Genomic DNA, 23,844 nt, shown 5'->3' on the forward strand with positions numbered 1-23,844 from the left:
TTCCAGAGTATCTTTATAACTGTTTCTGCCAGATGTCCCACAGATGTCACTGGCTTGCCACAGTTTTTAAGAGTAAAGTCTTATCTTGGGTGTTATCTGACTACACAGCAAATTCCAAACCTATCTTAAAATCTCTTAGATGAGAAAACTGAGGTAATGAGAGTCAATGATTTGCCTGATTACACAGGTATGGTCCTGACTCCAAACTACATCTCTTTTCTTCAAACTTAAGGATTTGTTCAATAACTTCCTGATCCTATTTCAGCAACTGCAGAAATTCTATACAATATTGATATAAAATAATGCCTTCCTCTAATGATTTTCATCCATGGAAACCCTTTTCTCAGTTCACTTCCCTATATCCAGCTACCTTCTCCATGCCATCTTACTTTCCAGTTTAGCAAGAAACCATCAATTATTCTCTACAACAAACTTTAGACTGGTTATGTTTGGAAGTTGGCCCAGGGAAAATGATATTGTCACATAAAATTAAATAAGAGTTCCTGAAAGGTAACAACTGACTTTTTCAGCTATTAAAAATTTTTCACTGTCAGCTGGGTGCGGTGGCTCATGCCTGTAATCCCAGCACTTTAGGAAGCCGAGGCAGGCAATCACAAGTTCAAGAAATCGAGACCATCCTGGCCAACATGGTGAAACCCCGTCTCTACTAAAAATACAAAAATTAGCCAGGCGTGATGGCGCACACCTGTAATCCCAGCTACTCAGGAGGCTGAGGCAGGAGAATCGCTTCTACCCGGGAAGTGGAGGTTGCAGTGAGCTGAGATCGTGCCACTGCACTCCAGCCTGGCAACAGAGCGAGACTGTCTCAAAAAAAAAAAAAAAATTCACTGTCATTGATGCTTTCAATCTGTTTTGTTGCTTTCTCCTTCAGTTCCTGCAATTCTCTTGGTTTCTGGACTCTAGAATTCTGGTTAATTCTAATTGCATATTGGTAGCCTCTTGATTTTAATCTGTCTTCTTGAAAGGAGGCACGATATGATGGAAAGAGCATATTTATCTCAGGGCCAGATGGGTCCAGTTTCTAGCCTCAGTTTTCTCCCCTACAAAATAAGGAAGATCTTACTGGTGTTGTTGTCAGGATTAAATAAGATCATTTAATAATAATACAGTCCTTAGGATACAGGAGGCACTCAACTTACTAGTTAATTCATAATAATAAATTTCAATTTCCCTCTAGAAAAACGATAAGACCATCTACTTCATGTCATTTTTTTTGTAAGGATCAAATGTGTATGTAGGAGTAACAATTATTAACACAGAGGCCCTGACCTCTGATGTAAACCAGATGTCAAGGAAGTGTAGAGAAGTGGAAAACCATGAGCTTTGGCATCAGACATTGGTATCCCAGCTCTGCCAATTACTTAGAGCAAAGAATTTAACCTCTCTGATCTCAGCTTCTGTTTCCAGTAAATACAGAGGATAGTACTTACTTCACAGGATTGTTGTGAGTACTCTGTATGTAAAATGCTTAACACTGTGGTGAGCACAAAACTGGTGTTCTGTTTGAGAAATGGTAAATGTAACTATCATCAACAACAATCCTGGCTCTTATTTTCAGCATACTGGCTAGATCCGGTTGCAACATAATCTAATCTACCTTTGCAATCTAAAAATCATACATTATCTTTTGTCTGAAATATTTATGTTACTAGTAGCTAGACTGGAACAATGCTACCTTGATGATAACATTTTAGCTTGGCAGGGAGAAAAAGTGGCTATAGAACACACTCTAATTTATTTCCACTGATCACTACAGAAACCAAGTTTGAGTTGAGAAATTATTCACCACATGCTAGCTTAACAAGTAAGAAACAAATCAAAATACAAGCTATTCTGGCAATGGGCCATCATCTTTAAAACAAAGGCTATCATATACATATTCCAAAATAAGCCAATCACAGAAATATAAATCTTCACAAATTTAGATTTTCTTAGTCACTCACAGAAATAACACAGAAAATTTAGCTAAAACTGAAATCACATTATCTCTTTCATCAACGGAATGCCTTATAACTTACCTAAATTCCAAGAGCATTATCTTTCTAATAGCAAACCTGAAAACATAAAAATAAATAAAATGTTTAAAATAGAGAATACAAACGTTTCAGAGTTATTAACACAAATGCATTTAGGGATGTTTTGTTTCCATATTAACCCATCTATCAAAATTCATAATATCAGATCACAACTTCCAATGTCAGTTCAACTTCTTAAGCACTGACCAACATGTTTTCATTTAATACTCAAATGGAAACACTTTGCTAGAGTCGTGCCTTCCTAAAAGCACGCAGGACACATATCTATATTGCAAATGTGAAAATCAGATGTTTCACTTGCTTCTTAGTGTTGACAGTGAGCTTAAAATACTAAAATATTGTGGAGGAAATATCAGATATTTGTCTTTAATATACTGTCTTTTTAAAATAGAATTACTTTGTTTTATATGAATAAACAATGATATAGTCATGTTTGTCCAAAACATACTTACGTTGTCCCGAAGCAGACACAAATGGCCACTAATTTAGCTTTATTGTTTTATAATATTGGAAATAGATCAGAACACTGTCACTAGATAATTGTTTCCAGCTTTGAAAATTAAAAATACATGTATTATGAATTTATAATGCCCCAGGAAACCACTATCCTGTCAAAAATCCTATTCCACTGATTTCTGATCTCTTACATAGTTTCACTGAGCATGCAATGTCACAAAACTTTAGTGAGAATGAAATGAAGGTTTTTACTATGCAAAAGACAGAATACTGCCAAAGTACTAGCTTCTACAGCCAGCCAAGATGCTAAGTGGATAGGCCATCTTGAGTGACACACTCTAAATCTCCAACTGCAGACATTTCACTTGAATTAACTGTATGTTAGACAACAGAATTCACTCACTGCCCACTATACACAAAACTCTACATTAAATTTCTTCAGTCACAAATAGGACCTCATGATAAAAGACAGAAAATCCTGGCTCATAAGATAGAATACCAGTGTTCTAGTAATGACTCAGTGTTACTTTGACGATGTCTTTTAAACATTTTGTTTATTTTTTTCTTTTTTATTGAGACAGAGTCTTGCTCCATCGCCCACACTAGAGTGCAGTGGCACGATCTCGGTACACTGCAACCTCCGCCTCCCAGGCTCAAGCAATTCTTGTGCCTCAGACTCTCGAGTAGCTGGGATTACAGTCACGTGCCACCACACCTGGCAAATGTTTTGTATTTTTAGTAGAGATAGGGGTTTCCCCATGTTGTCCAGGTTGGTCTCGAACTCCTGAGCTCAGGTGATCCACCCACCTCAGCCTCCAAAAATGCTAGGATTACAGGCGTGAGCTACCACACCTGACGTCTTTTAAACATTCTGCAATTCAGTTTCCTCATGTATAAAAATGGTAGAGCAGCCAACTTTCCTTTATGATAACTAGACAAGTGAAAAATAAGTCTTTTTTTTTTCTGAGACAGAGCTTGCTCTATTGCCCAGGCTAGAGTACAGTGGCACAAACATAGCTCACTGTAGTCTCAGTATCCCAGGCTCAAGCGATCCTCCCACTTCAGCCTCTCAAGTAGCTGGGACTACAGGCATGTGCTACCACGTCCAGCTAATTTTTTTGATTTTTAGTAGAGATGAAGTCTCACTATGTCGCCTAGACTGGTTTCAAACTCCTGGGCTCAAGTAATCCTCCCACCTCAGCCTCCCAAAGTGCTGGGATTACAGGCATGAGCCACCATGCCTGGCCTTGAAAAATAACTCTTGGTATGTCAAAATAAAGCAAAAGCAGTCTGAAAAACATTCAATTCCTCTTCTAGCAATCTCAGTGGTATTTATTAAATTTGGAGTTTTATACTTTTGCCAATGAACTCTCTGAGACAGATAAAGTGAACAGCTTAACTGAAAGTGTACTTATAAGATTAAAAAAAACAGGACTATGAACTAGACACCATGTCAGAAGAATTTTAAATTTAAGTATGGAAGGCCGGGCATGGTGGCTCACGCCTGTAATCCTAACACTTTGAGAGGCCAAGGAGGGTGGATTGCCTGAGCTCAGGGGTTCGAGACCAGCATGGACAACACGGTGGAATCCCGTCTCTACTAAAATACAAAAAATTAGCCAGGTGTGGCGGTGTGTGCCTGTAGTTCCAGGTACTCAGGAGGCTGAGACAGGAGAATTGCTTGAACCCAGGAGGCGGAGGTTGCAGTGGGCTGAGATTGCGCCACTGCACTCCAGCCCAGGTGACAGAGTGAGACTCCGTCTCAAAATAATAAATAAATAAATAAAAAATAAGTATGAAAAGTTACAAACAATAATCACAAATATAAATAATTTGAAGGATTTTTGGATGGTTATTTTTTTAAGTTACCAATATTTACTGAGAGCATGCATTATGCCTGACACTGTGCCAAGGACTTAACGTGCATTTCATTAAATCCTTCCAAAGTTGAATAATTTATGTACGATAAACTGGATCTATTACTGTATCATTAAATATGATAAGAAAAAGAGAAGGGGCCACACAAATGAGAGTTCTTTTCTATTACATTCCCCCCTATCCCAACAACCTCCTCTTTTCGGACGACTGTGTGAAATACGAGGTCTGGAGCTGTGGCAGCCCCACCACAACCATACGGAAAAAATCAATAAAACCTTTTGACAAGATTGACAAGGGCCTTGACATTATTAATTTCTGAGCTACCTACTTCCAGATCTGTTAAGCAGATGATTAAAACAACAAGTAATAACAGTGAACAAAAGAAGCCAGCTACGCCAGGCACAGTGGCTCACGTCTGTAATCCCAGCACTTTGGGAGGCCGAGGCATGCAGATTACCTGAGGTCAGGAGTTTGAGACCAGCCTGGCCAACATGGCGAAACCCCATCTCTACTAAAAATACAAAAAATTAGCTAGGAGTGGTGGCGGGCACCTGTAATCCCAACTTCTAGGGAGGCTGAGGCAGGAGAATCATTCAAAGCCAGGAGGTGGAGGTTGCAGTGAGCCGAGATCATGGCACTGCACTCCAGCCTGGCGACAACAGCGAAACTCCATCTCAAAAAAAAAAAATAAATGAAGCCAGCCACAAAAGAGTACATAGTGTGTGATTCTATTTATTTATTTAAAGTTGAAAAAGAACCAAAATTATAGTGTTCTTGTTTGCATACTTACATATTATAATGATAAAGAAAAGAAACAAGCAGAGAGCTTCTGGAACACTGACAATGTTCATGGAGTTTTTCAGCCTAGGTGGTGGTTATGAATTATTACTATAATTCATAAGGCTATACATTTGTTTCATGCTGTTTTCTGTGTTACATTTCATAATAAAAGAGTCCATACATTTCAAATAAAAACAAACACTTTGGGAAAAGTAAATTACTCTGTAAATCACCCTTTTTGAAAGCATAAAAACCACTTAGTTGGTTCATAACAGGATTAAACATCGTACCAGAGTGTACTAGTTAGGAGGTTTCTAGAAGGCAAAGGACTCTTATTTAAGAACAGAGTATTCAAGGCCGGGTGTGGTGGCTCACACCTGTAATCCCAGCACTTTGGGAGGCCGAGGTGGGCGGATCACCTGAGGTCAGGAGTTCGAGGCTAGCCTGGCCAACATGGTGAAACACTGTCTCTACTAAAACTACAAAAAATTAGCAAGGCATGGTGGCACATGCTTGTAATCCCAGCTACTCAGGAGGCTGAGGCAGGAGAATCGCTTGAACCCAGGAGGCGGAGGTGGCAGTGAGCTGAGATTGCGCCACTGCACTCCAGCCTGGGGCAATAAGGTCAAAACTCCATCTCAAAAAAATAAAAGAACAGAGCAGAATATTCACTAAGAACTCAGAAAAAAAAAAAAAAAAAAAAGAACCAGGGAACCAGGATTCAATACCTGGTGTGCCTCTAAATACTGGGAAACATCTTGGGCAAGTTATTTAACCTATCTACTTCAGTTTCCTCATCCATAAAATGAGGATAATAATAGTGTTACAGGGTTGTTGTGGGAATAAATGAGCTAGATGCTTAGAGCAGAATGCAAGGTGCTTACAGCAGAATCTGGCACATAGTAAGCACTTAACTATTATTTTTCAAATATTTTTAAAATCAAACTTGGATGAAGAATTCATTAAGATAAGCCTGCCAAATCTGATAATGGCAAGAACAGCAAATATGAATCAATTGTGTAATGTACCATACAGTAACATGGCTGTTACATCAAGCCATTCCCCCAATACTGAAAATGCCGTGAGCACATAGCTCAGCAAAATAATTTCCTCAGGACCTAGCCTAAAAAACTGGTCATTTAAATTTTTTTTTTCTTTTTTCAGACGGAGTCTTGCTCTGTCGCCCAGGCTGGAGTAGAGTGGCACAATTTCAGCTCACTGCAACCTCCACCTCCCGGGTTCAAGCGATTCTCCTGCCTCAGTCTCTCGAGCAGCTGGGATTACAGATGCGTGCCACCACACCCAGCTGATTTTTGTATTTTTAGTAGAGACGGGGTTTCACCATGTTAAATTTTTAAATACATACTATAGTTTATGTGTTACAGAAGTGTACTTGGAAATAAAAAATGTAGGCCAGGCGTGGTGGCTCACACCTGTAATCCCAGCACTTTGGGAGGCCGAGGCAAGCGGATCACCTGAGTTCGGGAGTGACAGCCTGACAAACGTGGAGAAACCCCGTCTCTACTAAAAATATAAAATTAGCCAGGCGTGGTGGAGCATGCCTGTAATCCCTGCTACTCGGGAGGCTGAGGCAGGAGAATTACTTGAACCTGGGAGGTGGAGGTTGCGGTGAGCCGAGACTGCACCATTGCACTCCAGCCTGGGCAACAAGATCGAAACTCCGTCTCAAAAAAACATTAAAAAAACATAAAAAATAATAATAATAATAATAATAATAAAACAAAAAACATAAACATAAAAAACATAAAACATAAAAAAACATAAAAAACAAAAAAAATTTAAAAATAATAATAATAAACGTGTCCAAGATAAGAAAACGACTGTTAAAAGTGCCAAGATAAATCTTAGCCATGCCAAAGACAGCTACTTCTTTCAGAACTAAGAATAACATAGGGGTGGCCGGGCGCAGTGGCTCACGCCTGTAATCCCAGCACTTTGGGAGGCTGAGGCGGGCGATCACAAGGTCGGGAGATCAAGACCATCCTGGCTAACATGGTGAAACCCCGTCTCTACTAAAAATACAAAAAATTAGCCGGGCGTGGTGGCGGGCGCCTGTAGTCCCAGCTACTCGGGAGGCTGAGGCAGGGGAATGGCGTGGACCCGGGAGGCGGAGCTTGCAGTGAGCCGAGATCATGCCACTGCACTCCAGCCTGGCGACAGAGCAAGACTCCGTCTCAAAAAATAAAAAAGAATAACGGTAGGGGCTGGGTGTGGTGGCTAATTCCTATAATCCCAGCACTTTGGGAGGTCAAAGTGGGCAGACTGCTTGAGCTCAGGAGTGAGAGCAGCCTGGGCAACATGGAGAAACCCTGTTTCTACCAAAAATACAAAAAGAATTAGCTGGGCATGGTGGTTTGTGCCTGTGGTGCCAGCTACTCGGGAGGCTAAGGTTGGGGGATCACTTGAGCCCAGGAGGCAGAGGTTGCAATGAGCTGAGATCACACCACTGCACTCAAACCTGGGTGAAAGAGAGCAACCCTGTCACACATTGTGCAATGGCGCAATCTCGGCTACACAGAAGAGAGCTACATATAAAAAGTAACCAAATGTATATGGCTTAAAAATCATTAGCAGCTTTTGGTTGTTATAAAAAATCACCTCTGAAGAAGAAATATTAATAGCAAGGGTTTAAATGAAAAAATAAACAATCACTTTCCACTGGAGTGAAAATCTATTCTGAAGATTCAAAATAATTTTCAAACTAGTATAACCTTAATATAGAAGAAAAAATGATACCAGAATTAATCCACCCACTCATCTTTAGTTTTCTCAAGAAATTTCATTCATACTCACCTTCAGACCATATGTTATAAATCTGCTCAAATGTCCTACTTTCAGAGAGAATTTGCCTAATTATTCTGAAATACCAGCCCTTGTCACTATCCTCTAACCACACTTTAATTCACAGCATTTACTGTCTCCTGACATTACATTACATATAGATATATAGATATAGATATATAGATATCTGTCTGTCCATCTGTCTGACCTTCTAGAATGTAAGCTCCAGGAGAGCAGGGATCGTATCTCCCCTCTTTTCTGTTGTACTGTTAGCATCGAAAAGGTAGCTAATACAAAGTAGGCTCAACTCAGTCTCTTTTTGTTGTTTGTTTTGAGACAGGGTCTCACTCTGTTGCCCAGGCTAGAGTGCAGTGGCACAATTGTGGCTCACTGAACCCTTAACCTCCTGGGCTCAGGTGATCCTCCCACTTCATCCTCTTGAGTAACTGGGACTACAGCCATACGCCACCATGTCCAGCTAATTTTTTGTGTTTTTTCTGGACACAGGGTTTTGCCATGTTGCTCAGGCTGGTCCTGAACTACTTACTGGGCTTGAACAATCCACCCACCTCAGCCTCCCAAGGTGATGGGATTACAGGCATGAGCCACCATGCCCAGCCAACCCAATCTCTTTTGAGCTATACACCTGGATATCCAACTGCTTATTCCATATCTCCATCTTCATAGCTCTTAAGTAGCTAGAATTCAATATATCCAAAAGTGAAATAAAGATCTACACCCAATCCTACCCCCAACAACGTGGCAAAAGTCAGTAATGGCATCACTAATCACTCAGCAACTTAAGCAAAAAATTTTAGGATCATCTTTGATTCCTCCTCTTCCTACATCTGCCACATCCAAACATCAAGTCTCTCCACCTCTATCTTTCTCAAATGGACAATTCCGCTCCCAACTTTCCACACAAGCCAACTCTATGACATCTTGAAGTTGACTACTACAATGCTCACCTAATTAATTCCCTGCCTCTTGCTCCCTCCAAATCCAAATTCTTGCTGGGTGCAGTGGCTAATGCCTGTAATCCCAGCACTTTGGAAGGCCAAGGCAGGTGGATCCCTTGGGGCCAGCAGTTTGAGACTAGCCTGGCCAACATGGTGAAACCCTGTCTCAAAAAAAGAAAAAAACCAAACAAACCCAAATTCTCTTTTTCAAATACCACTGTGCTTACAACTCTTCTTACTTCCTACTGTTTTCCAAATAAAGAACAAAATCCTGAAGATGGTCTTTGACCCATTTAGTCAAATATCCTTTTAAAATACTCACTGGACATACATGTCTGCAGGTGTATATACAAAAAGATGCCTAAGACACGCTGTTAAATTTTTTAAAAGAAGCATGATGAAAAATAGCATGTAGAGTACAAACCCTTTTGTGTTTGAAAAAACATGTGAAGGGGTGGGGAATAGAACAGATGTATATGAACCATATACATGAACCAGGGATTGGGGGCAGAAAAGATGATTTATTGAAACTCACCCCTTACAGCATATTGCTCAAAAATAATTTTTATCACTTCTGTGTTTATTATTATACATTTTATACATTACATATGTATACTATATTATTGTAAATTTAATAATGTCTTACTTTCATAACTTTTTAAGAATATTTTTAAAAGGTGAATCAGAAATAATACTAGTAATAAAATCTTCATGTTTACTTTTTCTCAAATTCCATCTAAATCCAAATAAACCCTATGGGATTTGATACCTCTAATCTGAGCCAAAAGTTAGAAGGCAAAAAATAATTTATGACTCTTCAGCACCTAAAGTTTTTCTAGTCACCATTGCCCTGACGACCAGTTTGAAACAGAAAAAAAGGTTCAAGTTATGATCACATTTAGAAGTTCAGCCAAGATCCAACTTGGTCCACCCCAATCACATTGTATAAAATTTAAATTCATTCCTACCTTGATTTGACAATCTCTTTTTCATATATATCTTCAATAACCTGTTATAAAAATATAAAAATGTTTAATATCTCAACAACTTTTTTCAACCCTAAATTGACAGTTTTTAATGAGTGAGATTATATAAAATAAGTTGGTTTAGGAAAGCCATCAAATATTACTGCTATTGAAATAATGAGATATTTAAAATAATCCCATTATATTCCTCGAAATGTGAAATTAACAGAAAGCAAAGTAGAAAAAACAAATAATAAAACAGAGCCCTAGATTCATTAAAATGATGTGCTTATAAACATTTTTAGGGAAAATAAAAATTCACAAGATCAGGATTTTTTTTAAACTTAAAGTGTATAAATGTTATGAGACTCCATTTGAGAGTCATAACTGTGTGCCTGCAAAACCCAGAGAGAAAATAATTTAAAAGTGTGAAGACATAACAGACACAAATTCTAATTGTTACATCTCTTTATCCAAATGAATATGATAGAGCTTCAGAATTTCCATTCATTTGAGTGAGGGTGGGCAGAATGGTGTACTACTTAAGAATTCAGACTCTGGCCAGGCACGGTGGCTCACGACTGTAATCTGAGCACTTTGGGAGGCCGAAGAGGGTGGATCATGAGGTCAAGAGATCAAGACCATCCTGGCCAACATGGTGAAACCCTGTCTCTACTAAAAATACAAATATTAGCTGGGCGTGGTGGCGCACACCTGCAGTCCCAACTACTTCGGAGGCTGAGGCAGGAGAATCACTTGAACCCGGGAGGCGGAGGTTGCAGTCAGTCAAGATCGCGCCACTGCACTCCATCCAGCCTGGTGATAGAGCGAGACTCCATCTCAAAAAAAAAAAAAAAAAAAAAAAGAATTCTGACTCTGGAATTGTACATCTCAAAAAAAAAAAAAAGAAAAAAAGAACTCAGACTCTCGAATTGGAAGACTGGTTCAAAACATCTGCCTTCACTACTGATGGCTGGAACTCTTAGGCAACTGCCTGACCTCTCCAAGCCTCAGTTTCCTTACCCACAAAACAGATCTAATAACACAAACTACCACACAGGCTTACTGAAAATAAAATAAGACAGGGCATATAAACAATTAGTACAAATACTGGCATACAGTGAGCCTTCACTAACAGTTATCAATAGCAGCAGTAGTAGTGCTAGCATTAATAATAGTAAAAAAAAATACTACTGTAAAATTATGAAGTGCTTTAACATGGTATAATATTATTGTATGGTAACTATAATGTCTTTTTTTTTTTTTTTGAGATGGGGTCTCACTCTGTCACCTAGGGTGGAGTGTAGCAGTGCAATCACAGCTCATTGCAACGTCTGCCTTCCAGTCTCAACTATCCTCCAGCCGCAGCCTCCCAAATAGCTGGGACCACAGGCATACACCACCATACCCAGCTAATTTTTTGTATTTTTGGTAGAGATGGGGTTTCACCATGTTGCCCAGGTTGGTCTTGAACTCCTGAAGTCAAGTGACCTACCGCCTCAGCCTCCCAAAGTGCTGGGATTACAGGCATGAGCCATGGTACCTAGCCTATAATATCTTTTAACTGCTCCAAGTATATTTGTGAAATAAGTATTTGTGAGTGGTAAAGGGAGGGAGGCGATGAGGAAAACAAGTCTTGTTCAATCTAGATGAAATGCTCTGTTATTGTTTTCATCAAATTTCAAATTAAATAATAAAATAAAGATTACTGGTTGGCCGGGTGTGGTGGCTCAAGCCTGTAATCCCACCACTTTGGGAGGCCAAGGTGGGCAGATCACCTGAAGTTAGGAGTTTGAGACCAGCCTGGCCAACACGGCAAAACCCCGTCTCTACTAAAAATACAAAAATTAGCAGGGCGTGGTGGCATGCGTCTGTAATCCCAGCTACTCAGGAGGCTGAGGCAGAAGAATCGCTTGAACCCAGGAGGTGGAGGCTGCAGTGAGCCAGAATCGTGCCATTACACTCCAAACTGGGTGACAAGAGCGAGACTCCACCTCCAAAAAAAAAAAAAAAAAAAGATTACTGGCAAAAACAAATATATATTCGTAAGAATTTAAGTTCAAATAAAGTAAGAAATTTTGGGTAAAAAGTTCAGTTTTACCAACAGTGCCTAAAGCATCACCATTAAATTTATAATGGCAAAGCTTAAGAGTCTTCATTACTTGTTGAATGGTATGCAGTGTCAACATCTATTTCATTTAAAGACCTCACTCTCTTTAAGGGACAGGGTCTCATTCTGTTGCCCAGGCTGGAGTGCAGTGGCCTGATTACAGCTCACTGCAGCCTCAAACTCCTGGGCTCAGTCAGTCATCCTCCCGCTTCAGCTTCCAGAGCAATTGAGACTACATGTGTGAGCCACTGCACAAGCCAAATTTTTAAATTTTTTTGTAAAGGCGAGATCTCACTACTGTCCAGTCTAGTCTCAAACTCCTGGCTTCAGGTGATCTTCCCTCTTTGATCTCCCAAAGCACTAGGATTATAGGCATGAGCCACCACACCTGGCCTTAAACCTCTCTTTAAGAACCTAATCCAATGAGAATTAACCCTATATTTGGGAATTTGTCATATTATTTGTTCTAAATTGCTTCAGTTGGACTTATTCAATTGAATAAGTTCAATTCCCTTATTGAATATTACTGGACTTAAGTTATTACACTATACAACTGCTGCTCCTTCCATCTTTATTATAGACCTTTACCTCATTCACCACTCTAAAAACAAGATAACACAACAGATTTAATCCTAAATGAACTATCAAAAACTTGTACAAAAATTTCTGTATATTTACAAAGATATTTATTACATGATCACTTATAATAATGATAAATTAAAAATAACCTAAGAATCTATAAACAGAAAAACAGTTAAGTAAATTATAAACGTACACTTTTTTTTTTTTTTTTTTTTGAGATGGAGTCTCGCTCTGTCATCCAGGCTGGAGTGCAGTGGTGCGATCTCGACTCACTGCACGCTCCGCCTCCCAGGTTCACGCCATTCTCCTGCCTCAGCCTCCCGAGTAGCTGGGACTACAGGCGCCCGCCACCATGCCCGGCTAATTTTTTGTATTTTTAGTAGAGATGGGGTTTCACCGTGTTGGTCAGGATGGTCTCGATCTCCTGACCTTGTGATCCACTGGCCTTGGCCTCCCAAAGTGCTGGGATTACAGGCGTGAGACACCGTGCCCAGCCACATACACATTTTTGTTAAGGCTTAAAGAAAATACAACAAAATGGTAAGAGAGGTTATCTCTGTGTAGTGATTATTTTCTTATGTGTAGTTTCTATGTCTTCCAAATTTCCTAACATAAATCATTGCTAAGTTTGATAAGCAAAAAATTGTATTTTTTGTAGATCATTAGGTTGTTTTTAATTTTAAAAAAATTATGGAAAGCTTTTGTTGAAATAACCCTTTAAAAGGAGTGTAACTTCTCAAGAATTATGTTGAAACCAAAAATACTTACCTTTATATCAAAAGGTGATTTCTTCTTGATGTGGGGAGCCCAGTATTTACATGCTAACTGCAAAGTAAACAGTATAAACAGTAAGTCCCAGATTCTTGCCATTGTAGAGCTAGAAGACAGATCATTTAGTGATAAGCGGTTTCTTAACAAGGCCCTATTCGGCACTGGGGGACAGAGTATATATGAAGGGACTACACAGGCATGCAGGCCAGTTGGCATCGTTGACCCCAAACCACTAAATGCCAGTAGTGCTTTGCACTACAACATGCCATTGTGATATAAACAAACAAAAGAAATCCTCTCCAACCACCCTAGAGAAACAATACAGCTCAGTTAATAACCACAGAGCCAAACATCTTCAGCATAGCAATAAGGAAACCCTGGTCTAGAAAAAATAAGTGATCTGCCCAAGATTACAGTTAGTTAATAGTTGAGCAAGTATGACAAATGATACTCAAAATCTTCATGAATACTTTCTAAAATAATGAGCCTTTAAATGATTAGTTCACACCCATAACAAAACCTAAAAAAAAAAAAAATTGTAGTCTATCGGCTGCTTATTACAGAGAATATAAGAGCTGGCATATTTCAGCAGATTAGGCTTGACCTGTAAATTGTGAAATTTAAACAAATATATAACTCTCTCTACATATTTAAAGAAACAGCATAGTCTTATTCATAGGGTTTTGTTTTAAAACCCAATTATAATCTCTTTAAAAATAGAAAACTGGCAAGCACAAAGACTCAATATATTTATAAAAAGGTGACTACTCTGCAGTGTCTGGCATATCAGAGGCACTAATAAAGTCTCATGGATGAATGGATGGACAAATGAAGCAAAATCTGAAATGTTACTTCTGTGAGGCTGTCCTCAACACTACCTGATGGTGACAATTGCTTTCTCCTTCTCTTCATTTTGTATATAACTCTTTATAATCTTACCTTTCTATATTATAAATATTTGATTGCTTATCCATCTTTCCTTCTCATTTAATTGGAATACTTAAGAAATGGGACTTGTTTTCTTTGCTTTTATAGCTCAGTGATAAACACATACAACACACTTAAAGAGCTTCCCAGGCAGTTAGGACACTGGCCCTGAGGAATAGCCTCTAAAAATATTACAGTAACTTCCTACTTAAATGACACCTTCCGGCCAGGCATGGTGGCTCATGCCTGTAATCTCAGAACTTTGGGAGGCCGAGGCAAGCGGATCACCTGAGGTCAGGAGTTCAAGACCAGCCTGGCCAACATCGTGAAACCCCATCTCTACTAAAAACACAAAAATTAGCCAGGCTTGGTGGTGTGCACCTATAATTCCAGCTACTCGGGAGGCTGAGGCAGGAGAATTGCTTGAACCTGGGAGGTGGAGATTGCAGTGAGCCGACACCAAGCCACTGCACTCCAGCCTGGGCGACAGAGCAAGACTCCGTCTCTAAAATAAATAAATAAATAACACCTTCCCAAATTACCAATCACTCTCCAACTCAATAGAAAATCTTCACCTCACCCCCAGTTATTCTGTGGTGTCCTCATTTCCTCATTCTGCTCCCTATGGGCTTCATAAATTCAGTCATCTTCTTCTTACATCATACCATTAAGAGAATTGAGTCTAACCTGTTATGATGGACTCAGGAAATTACAAATAAAAATGTATATCCTATCTCCGATCTAAACTGCTTACTGTACATCTGTACTTGATTAAAGATTAGCAAACATTTATTAAGCATCTATCATGTCTCTTCTCTGAGTTTCTCCTTTCCCTTGGGGTCTAACGTGTAATGTCTCAAATATCACGATCTCACAGTATATACACATTGCCCTCCCTCAAACTCTCTAGCCTCATGTAAAATAAAAACTTTCCATTCTCTACTTAGTACAGCTATGACAGTATAAACTGTTTAAAGTAAACCTTACTGAAAGACAAAAAAGGAAATAAAAATATAATGGTATAAAAAAGTGAGGTCACAAAGTTCAGATCTCTAATCTCCTTAAAACTAAATTTTAACCTCTTGATCTCATTCATTCAATAAATAATTTTAAAAGTACCTTTTCTGGCTAGGTATGCCAGATGCTCAGAAATTAAATTAAAAAGAAAAAAGAAGAAAACACCTAAGCCCAAGATGTCCCCTCTACCTAGAAAACCAATTCCCCCACTTTCCTCTCCGCATTTCAAAGTCCAACTCAAATGATACTTTCTCAATGAGAAAATTCTTCTTGGAAATTCTTTCCTTCAACAAAGTAATCATTTCATGCTCTTTTCTCAAAGCACTTCCCTTATACCCCAATCTGGCATTTCTCACATTAAACTACAGTGAGTTCTTTAAGTCTCTTAAAGTCTCCTTCCACAGACTGTGTGTTAGATTGTGAGAACATGTCTGTTTTATTCCCCATGTACTCCCAGCACCTGGTATTGTACTAGGCACACACTGTGTGATGACTATTTGTCAAATGGATACATAAGTGAATTAATGAACAAATATGCCAGATCATTAAGATGTAGTGCGAGAAAGGAAGGTTCTCAGCAATCTTGGGCCATGGGAACAAACATTAATGTCTCATATTTGCCAGATACTGTTTAGGCTCTTCTAGAGTGCAAAGAAAGGTAATCTTTGCCTTCAAGGCCACCCTGGCCTTTTTTTTTTTTTTTTTTTTTTGAGATGGAGTTCGCTCTTGTTGCCCAGGCTGAAGTACAATGGCGTGTCTCAGCTCACTGCAACCTCTGCCTCCTGGGTTCAAGTGATTCTCCTGCCTCAGCCTCCTGAGTAGCTGGGATTACAGGCATGCACCACCACGTCCGGCTAATTTTGTATTTTTAGTAGAGACAGGGTTTCTCCATATTGGCCAGGCTGGTCTCGAACTCCCGACCTCAGGTGATCCGTCCACCTCAGCCTCCCAAAGTGCTGGGATTACAGGTGTAATCCCACTGTGAGCCACAAGCCACCGCACCCGGCCCACCCTGGCCTTCTTTACATTCACACCTTAAGGTGTGTGTACTTGCTATTTCCTTGCTCTTCTCAAAACTGGCTCCTTCTTTGCATTCAGGTGTTAGCTCAAATGTCACCTCGGAGAGAACTTTCCTGACTGTCTTTCATACACCTCAAACCAGTCTGTCACAGCCCTGTTTCATTTTCCTCATAGCATTTATCAGTGTATCATTTATCATTTATACCGTTCATCTGTCTGGTTCTTCCCTCTAAAATGTGAGTTCCATGACAGAAGTAAACTAATAAATGACTTCTACTGCAAAAATGCAGGTATATGGGGAAAGAGACCTCTAATCTCGTTTAAGTTGTCAGGAAAAGCCTCTCTAAAGTAGTGTAGAAGGCTGAGAATGAATAAAGGAAGGTGGGGAGAAAAAAAATGAGGATTCCTAGCAGAGGAACAATGCTGAAAGGCCAGGAGATGAAAGATAGCATGGCACATTCAAATAAACGAAGTTCTGTACAGCTAAGGCACAGAGTTAGAAAGGAAGAGGAAAAAGAGGAAACTGAAGATATAAGCACAGGTCAAATCACACAACACTATGAAGGATTTCAGCCGTTAACCTAAGGGTAATTAGAATTATTTAAAGATTTTTTTTTTTTTTTTGCTTCGTTTTTAGACGGAGTTTTGCTCTTGTTGCCCAGGCTGGAGTGCAATGGTGCGATCTTGGCTCATTGCAACCTCCGCCTCCCGGGTTCAAGCAATTCTCCTGCCTCAGCCTCCCGAGTAGCTGGGATTACAGGCATGCACCACCAAGCCTGCCTATTTTTGTATTTTTAGTAGAGACAGGGTTTCTCCATGTTGGTCAGGCTGGTCTCGAACTCCCGACCTCAGGTGATCGACCTGCCACGGCCTCCCAAAGTGCTGGGATTACAGGCATGAGCCATCGCGCCCGGCTGAAGATTTTAAGGACAGCCAGCCTTAGTGTAGTCCCTGTAGTCCTAGCTACAAGGGAGGCTGAGGTGGAAGGCTCACTGGAGCCCAGCCAACATAGTGAGACCCTATCTTGAAAGAAGAAAAGGAAGGAAAGGAAGGAAGAGATTTTTTTTTTTTTTGAGACGGAGTCTCGCACTGTTGCCCAGGCTGGAGTGCAGTGGCGCGATCTCGGCTCACTGCAAGCTCCGCCTCCCGGGTTCACGCCATTCTCCTGCCTCAGCCTCCCGAGTAGCTGGGACTACAGGCGCCCGCCACCATGCCCGGCTAATTTTTTTTTTATTTATTTTTAGTAGAGACGGGGTTTCACCGTGTTAGCCAGGATGGTCTCGATCTCCTGACCTCGTGATCCGCCCGCCTCGGCCTCCCAAAGTGCTGGGATTACAGGCGTGAGCCCCTGCGCCTGGCCGGAAGGAAGAGATTTTAAGAAGGCAAGTGATATGATGAGATTTGCACTTGTATGAAATCACTCGGAAAGCAACATGAAGAATGGGCTAGAGCAGAGCAAGAGGAAGGACAATATAACAGATTACGATACCTTGTGGTCCAGGCAGAAAACAATGGCAACCAAGCTTAGGGTGACAGAGATGTAGAACACCAGATAGATTCAAAAGATATTTAGAATGTAGAAATGTAGGGACTAAGGGAAAGGGAGGATTCAAAATCACTCCCTAGGCTTCTGCCCTGGCAAATCTGTTGAGACAAGGAATAAAGAATAAAGAAGCAGGTGGGCATGATAACTTCTACATTGAACTACTTACACTCTTATGCAATTCACAAATAAACAATAAGAATGAGGAATGATGCTGACAACCACAGGACTGTGGTTCCCTATCCAAAGCCAACTGTGGCTCACAATGCAAGATAGTAAACAGATTCTAAATGAACGCTCTCAAACTACAGAATTACTCTGTTTTTAGATGGGTCTATTTGGAGGTGTCTTGTCAGTTTCTCATCACTGCTCAAAAACTCAGGACACTCTAAGGACCAGGAAAAAGCCTACTCCTACTTGAAGAGGCAGTCCAGCATCACTCTGCTGCGAAGCCTACTTGCCAGTCTCAGATAGACTGGGGTGTTCCCTCCTCTCTGAATCCATTGCTCCTGAGACAAACTCCAACACAGCAAAACTCATACAGTAGTTTTCTTTTCATGCGTCTGTCTTCCTTGGGCCATGAACTCCCCAGGGCAGGGCAGCTTCTTTCACCACGGTATGCCCAGCACCTAGCATAGTGGCCGGCACGGAGCTGATACTCAGTAAAAAGACGTGTGTGAATCAATTAACAAACGAATGCCTCCTCCGGGCTCCTAAATTCTGAAAAAAAACCCCACCACCAGGCCTCGGGGCCACGACGTCCATACCCACTCGCACACACCAGACTCGCCCGAGCTCACCTGGGTCACGAACTCCGCATTTATCTGCGACACCGTAGGGGCCACGATCTTCTTGGGCTGCGCAGGGGCTGCCATGGCAGCACTCTCCCCTCCACTCCAGTGGAAACTAAAGGACCGCTCTGGGCAGCGGCAACCTTGGTCCACTTCCCTTAAGTTACTGCCGGGGCGCTTAACTCTGCGCCGCACAAACGCTCCGGGCCGGATATCCTCAGTCTTCAGAGTCCCGTAGCGAACCCGTACAACAGCCCAAGCGTTCCTCGGGAAGCGGAATGGCGTGTAGCCGGAAGTTCATGCAGGCGTTGGGGGCTGAGGTAGCGAGCCAAGAGCTTTGACCTCCTCAGTACACGCTCTCTAGCGGGCGGCAGAGAGAAGACACCTCGCTGGCGGGATTAGGAGGGCAAGGGAGGGACCCGGCGGATGGTGTTGGGTGGGGTTTCTCGTGGTTAGTGAAGAGTGCCGTGTGCGGTGAATGGGGATTTAGTTTTTTTTCAACCCTAAAGAAAAAACAAAACAAAACAAAACAAAAAAACAGCCTGGGAATATGGGCTGGGTTTTAACTGCCCTTAACAGTGTTTTAGTTTAGTTTTGTTTTTTTTTTTGAGACGGAGTTTCGCTCTTGTTGCCCAGGCTGCAATGCAATGGTGCAATCTCGGTTCACAGCAACCTCTGCCTCCCGGGTTCAAGCGATTCTCCTGCCTCAGCCTCCCGTGTTGTTGGGATTACAGGCATGCGCCACCATGCACAGCTAATTTTTGTATTTTTAGTAGAGACAGGGTTTCTCCGTATTGGTCAGGCTGGTCTCGAACTCACCAACTTTAGGTAATCCGCCTGCCTCGGGGTCCCAAAGTGCAGGGATTACAGGCCTTAACAGTTTTATGAAGGTAAAAATTGACATACAATAACCCAGCCAGGCGAGGTAGCTCACGCCTGTAATCCCAGCGTTTTGGGAGGCTGAAGCTGGCCGATTGCCTGAGGTCAGGAGTTTGAGACCAGCCTGGCTAACATGGTGAAAACCCATCTCTACTAAAAAACAAAATTTAGCTGGGCGTGGTGGCGCGCGCCTGTAGTTCCAGCTACTCGGATTCAGGAGAATCACTTGAAGCTGGGAGGCGGAGGTTGCAGTGAGCAGAGATTGCACCATTGCACTCCAGCCTGGGCAACAAGAGTGAAACTCCATCTCAAAATAACAACAACAACAACAACAACAAAAATAAAAACAAAAATAGACAGTGTGAACGTGAAAGCAAAAGCCTGTAGGAAAGGAGATTAAATGTGAAGTCCTTTTTCCCCCTATATGTTATTGTGTAAAGTTTGTTTAGAGTGCTAGTGATTAAAATTTGCATCATCACAATTTTAAATGTAACAGATTTTGCATGTATAATATCTATTGACATTTTATTTACAAACACACTATAAAACAGGAAAAATAAGATTCTGATGGCTTTTATGATGAATCTTGACATATAACATTTTGACTAGCAAAAACCACAGGGACTGTATTTCTATACTATGCTATAGTTACAGCACAGATAAAGCCACCGAAGCAGGTCATGCAGGGCTATGTCAGGAGTCAACAATAAGGCTTGATGTGTTGAAAGCCTTGAAAGCTAGGGAGAGGAAGCTCTCTTCCACAGTAACGATTGTGGAAGACAATGGGAAACCACTGATTGTAAATCTATTTTTGGAAGATGACTTCTGAGTAGTATGTCAAATGGGTTGGTGCAGGTACTATGGGGATGGGAATATCAGCTAGGAGACTACCGCAAATCTAAAGCTAAAATAAAAAGGACTAAATGTGGGTTCTGACAGTCAAAATGAAAAGGAAGGAATAAATGTGGAAGACACTGGAAAGAGAAAAAGAGAAATAATCTTTAGTAGTTGCAAGAATAGTGGAACCATAAAGCACAATAGAGAAGATAGAGGGTAGAGTAGGTTTTAAAAGGAAAAATGATTCCTTTATATAGAGAGTCTGAGGTAGCAGGGAGACAGCCAGGTGATGATAAAGTTTATTTTCCAATTTACATGTTTATTAAATTCATAATGTATCTCATGATTTTGTGGCCAAGAGAATATTAGGGGCCGGGTGTGGTGGCTCACGCCTGTAATCCCAGCACTTTGGGAGATCAAGGTGGATGGCGCACCTGAGGTCAGAAGTTCGAGACCAGCCTGACCAACATGGTGAAACCCCGTCTCTACTAAAAATACAAAAATTAGCTGGGCGTGGTAGCACACACCTGTAATCCCAGCTATTAGGGAGGCTGAGGCACGGGAATCACTTGAACCTGGGAGGCAGAGATTGCAGTGAGCCAAGATCGCACCACTGCACCCTAGCCTGGGTGACAGAACGAGACTCCATCTCCAAAAAAAAAAAAAAAATTAAACCAATAAGCTACAGATCACATGTAGCTTTCTACTGATCTAACATGTAAATAGTTCTAATTCATAATACCTAGCAGATTTATGACAAAACGTAGTATCATAATATCTCCCCTCCCTCTTGCTCTCATCTCTATCTACTTTTCTTACCAACTTCTCTTAACTAAGTTTCTGACTGATGGTTTTGGACATTCTAAAATTATGTATATTTTATGGTTTCCTCTTTACAAGCTTTCTACAATGTGTTTTGTAGACAGAAAGCAAAGGAACCAGGGAGTCAAGATAGGGTTTCAAATGACAAGATTGTCACTAGTGTCAAATGCTTCAAAGAAATCTGAAAGGACAAGAATTTCAAAAAGACCATGAGCTTGGCAATTAGGAGACCACTGGTGACCATTATTAATTGGGATATGTTGTAAGAAAATCTACTTCTAAATTGGTTAATAGTAAGTAAAATCTATAGGGGTAATAAAATCTATAGGGGTGATAAGTTAGGCTTCAGGCAGTTGAATCAGGTTTCCAGCTCCATTACTCTGTGATTCTTTTCTTTGCCCCCCTACCCCATTCCCTCTGTGTTTTGACTTCACCAGATGAGTGTCCCTCATGGTACCAAAATGGAGGGAGCTTCTTCTGTACACCCACTAATCCTTCCTGAATCACTACAGCAAGTACATGGTTTTGCTCTGATAGAATTAACTTAGGTCAGTGCTCACCCCCAAGCCAATTACCCTGGCTTAGACCTGGGTTACCTATTTCTGAACAGTCATCATGGCAAGGGAGATGTGAGTATTCTGACAGCCTTAGACTGATCACAACCCATGGCTGAGCTGCAACTAGGTCAGTCTAACCCTGACTACTTGGCTGATATACAGTGAAGGGAGAAGGAGATGTGGTTACAACCAACAATGACCACTACAATAGCCACTGAGAGAGCAACTCCCAAAGGATGGTGAAGAAAACATGTATTCAATAATAAAGGGCTAAGAAGTTAGTGAGTGAAAAGGCCATGAAGGAAGTAGATGGAAGATAAATTTGCAATAGTTCTTACCATAAAAGAAAAAAAGTCAATTGTGACAGTATCCAGAATAACAAAACTAAAGTTGTTTGTCCCCACAAACACACCTTTTTAAGCTAGGTACAGAGAACAACATAGATTGCTTATCCATTCATTTCTCTTTCTAAACACAACTTCAAATTTGACCAGTAATACATATCACTCCCTGGAAACCATGTGCTTAAAAGGAAGTTGAATTCCAGCCCCAGTTCCAGGTTATCCTTGTCAGTGATTGGTTCAGAAATGTGGGCCGGGCACGGTGGCTCACACCTGTAATCCCAGCACTTTAGAAGGCTGAGGCCGGCGGATCACTTGAGGTCAGGAGTTCAAGACCAGCCTGGCCAACGTGATGAAACCCCATCTCTACTAAAAATACAAAAATTAGCTGGGTGTGCTGGCACGCACCTGTAATCCCAGCTACTCAGGGAGGCTGAGGCAGGAGAATAGCTTGAATCCGGGAGGCAGAGGTTGCAGTGAGCCGAGATCGCACCACTGCACTCCAGCCTGCGAAACACAGACTCCATCATAAAAACAAAAAAACAAAACAACAAACAAAGAAAAATGTGTTTTGTGAAGCAATTCTGGCAGATGAGAAGACAGTTTTGCTATAGGCTTTTGGGAAAGTTGTCCCTTGGTCTTGTGTGAGTTTCTAGCTCTCTCACTCACTATCTGCCATGCCCTACCCCCTGTGAAGGGAGCATGAGGTATTGATTACAAAGCATCCTAAAACCACAGGAAAATAGCCATGCCATTGTGAAAGGTAGAGCAGACAGAAGCACGCACAATCAGTTCAACAATGTGATTCAACAACTCTGAAGCTTATTTATTCACTAGACTTTCAAGTCACGTAAGCCCATTAAGATCCTTATTGCTAAAGCAGTTTGAGTCAGGTATTCTGTCACTTGCAGCCAAAAGCACCATTACTGAATAGGGAACACATGAAATTGTTTTTAGGTGGAGGGGAAAGAACAATTGGAGAGAGAAAAACTAGATACCAGAAAAAGGGACTATTAAGTTCCCAGAAGTGGGCAAGAAAAAAAGCTAGCTTCAGAAACATGAAGGAACATTATTCTGAGACAGATGAAGAGAAACAGAGAAAAGATAAAGTTCTGAGTGAAGACAAGTTTAGAGAGGGCATGTTGGACAAGCTTTGATCACAACACAGTAGAAGGCAAATTCATCCTCTGAAAGGATCTAAGTGAAATTGTGGATTTAAGGAAAACATAAAAGATTGGTAATAATTGCTCCATTCATTAATTTCTTCCTTCATACATTCAACATATATTTGAGAACCTAATGTTTGCCACAGTATTAAGCCTTCCCTATAAATGATATAGATTCATTCTGTTGCTTTCCAGAAGCATGTAGTTCAGTGGATCTCAGAGTGTAGTCTCACAACAGCTAACCTTAGTCACTAAATGCAAATTTTGGGGTTCTAAAAGACACTGAATCACGAACTCTGAGGATGCAGCCCAGCAATCCATGCTTTTAACAAGCCCAATTCACACTAAAGTTTGAAAACCACTAGTTTCTAATGGAAGATCAACAGAGTTATAAACAAAAATTAAGGGGAATACAGGGGATGGAGAACTTGGGTAAATCAGAGAGGCTCCCGGAGGTAGTATTTAAGCTCAAACTTCAAAGAACAAATAGATTGCCAATTTAGATGCAAAATATTACATGTTCTATATTTCATGTAATACCATTATATTACTTTTCAGTTACCTTTCCTTTTTTTTCTCTTACT

General features: G+C 40.8%; 1 protein-coding gene across 1 annotated transcript in view; it reads right to left on the reverse strand.

The window, feature by feature from the left end:
• Positions 1-19,000, reverse strand: part of AQR (aquarius intron-binding spliceosomal factor) — a 115,022-nt gene extending 96,022 nt beyond the window's left edge. Inside the window, exons 1-4 of the mRNA XM_003812135.7 lie at positions 18,668-19,000; positions 13,358-13,414; positions 9,901-9,941; positions 2,040-2,075 (exon numbers count right to left, since the gene is read on the reverse strand). Of these exons, the coding sequence (XP_003812183.1) occupies positions 2,040-2,075; positions 9,901-9,941; positions 13,358-13,414; positions 18,668-18,742 (209 nt within the window). The 5' untranslated portion in view covers positions 18,743-19,000. The remainder of the gene's footprint in view (positions 1-2,039; positions 2,076-9,900; positions 9,942-13,357; positions 13,415-18,667) is intronic.
• Positions 19,001-23,844: the final 4,844 nt, after the last annotated feature.

Source organism: Pan paniscus, chromosome 16 (assembly GCF_029289425.2).
Source record: "Pan paniscus chromosome 16, NHGRI_mPanPan1-v2.0_pri, whole genome shotgun sequence".
NCBI classification, from domain to species: domain Eukaryota; kingdom Metazoa; phylum Chordata; class Mammalia; order Primates; family Hominidae; genus Pan; species Pan paniscus.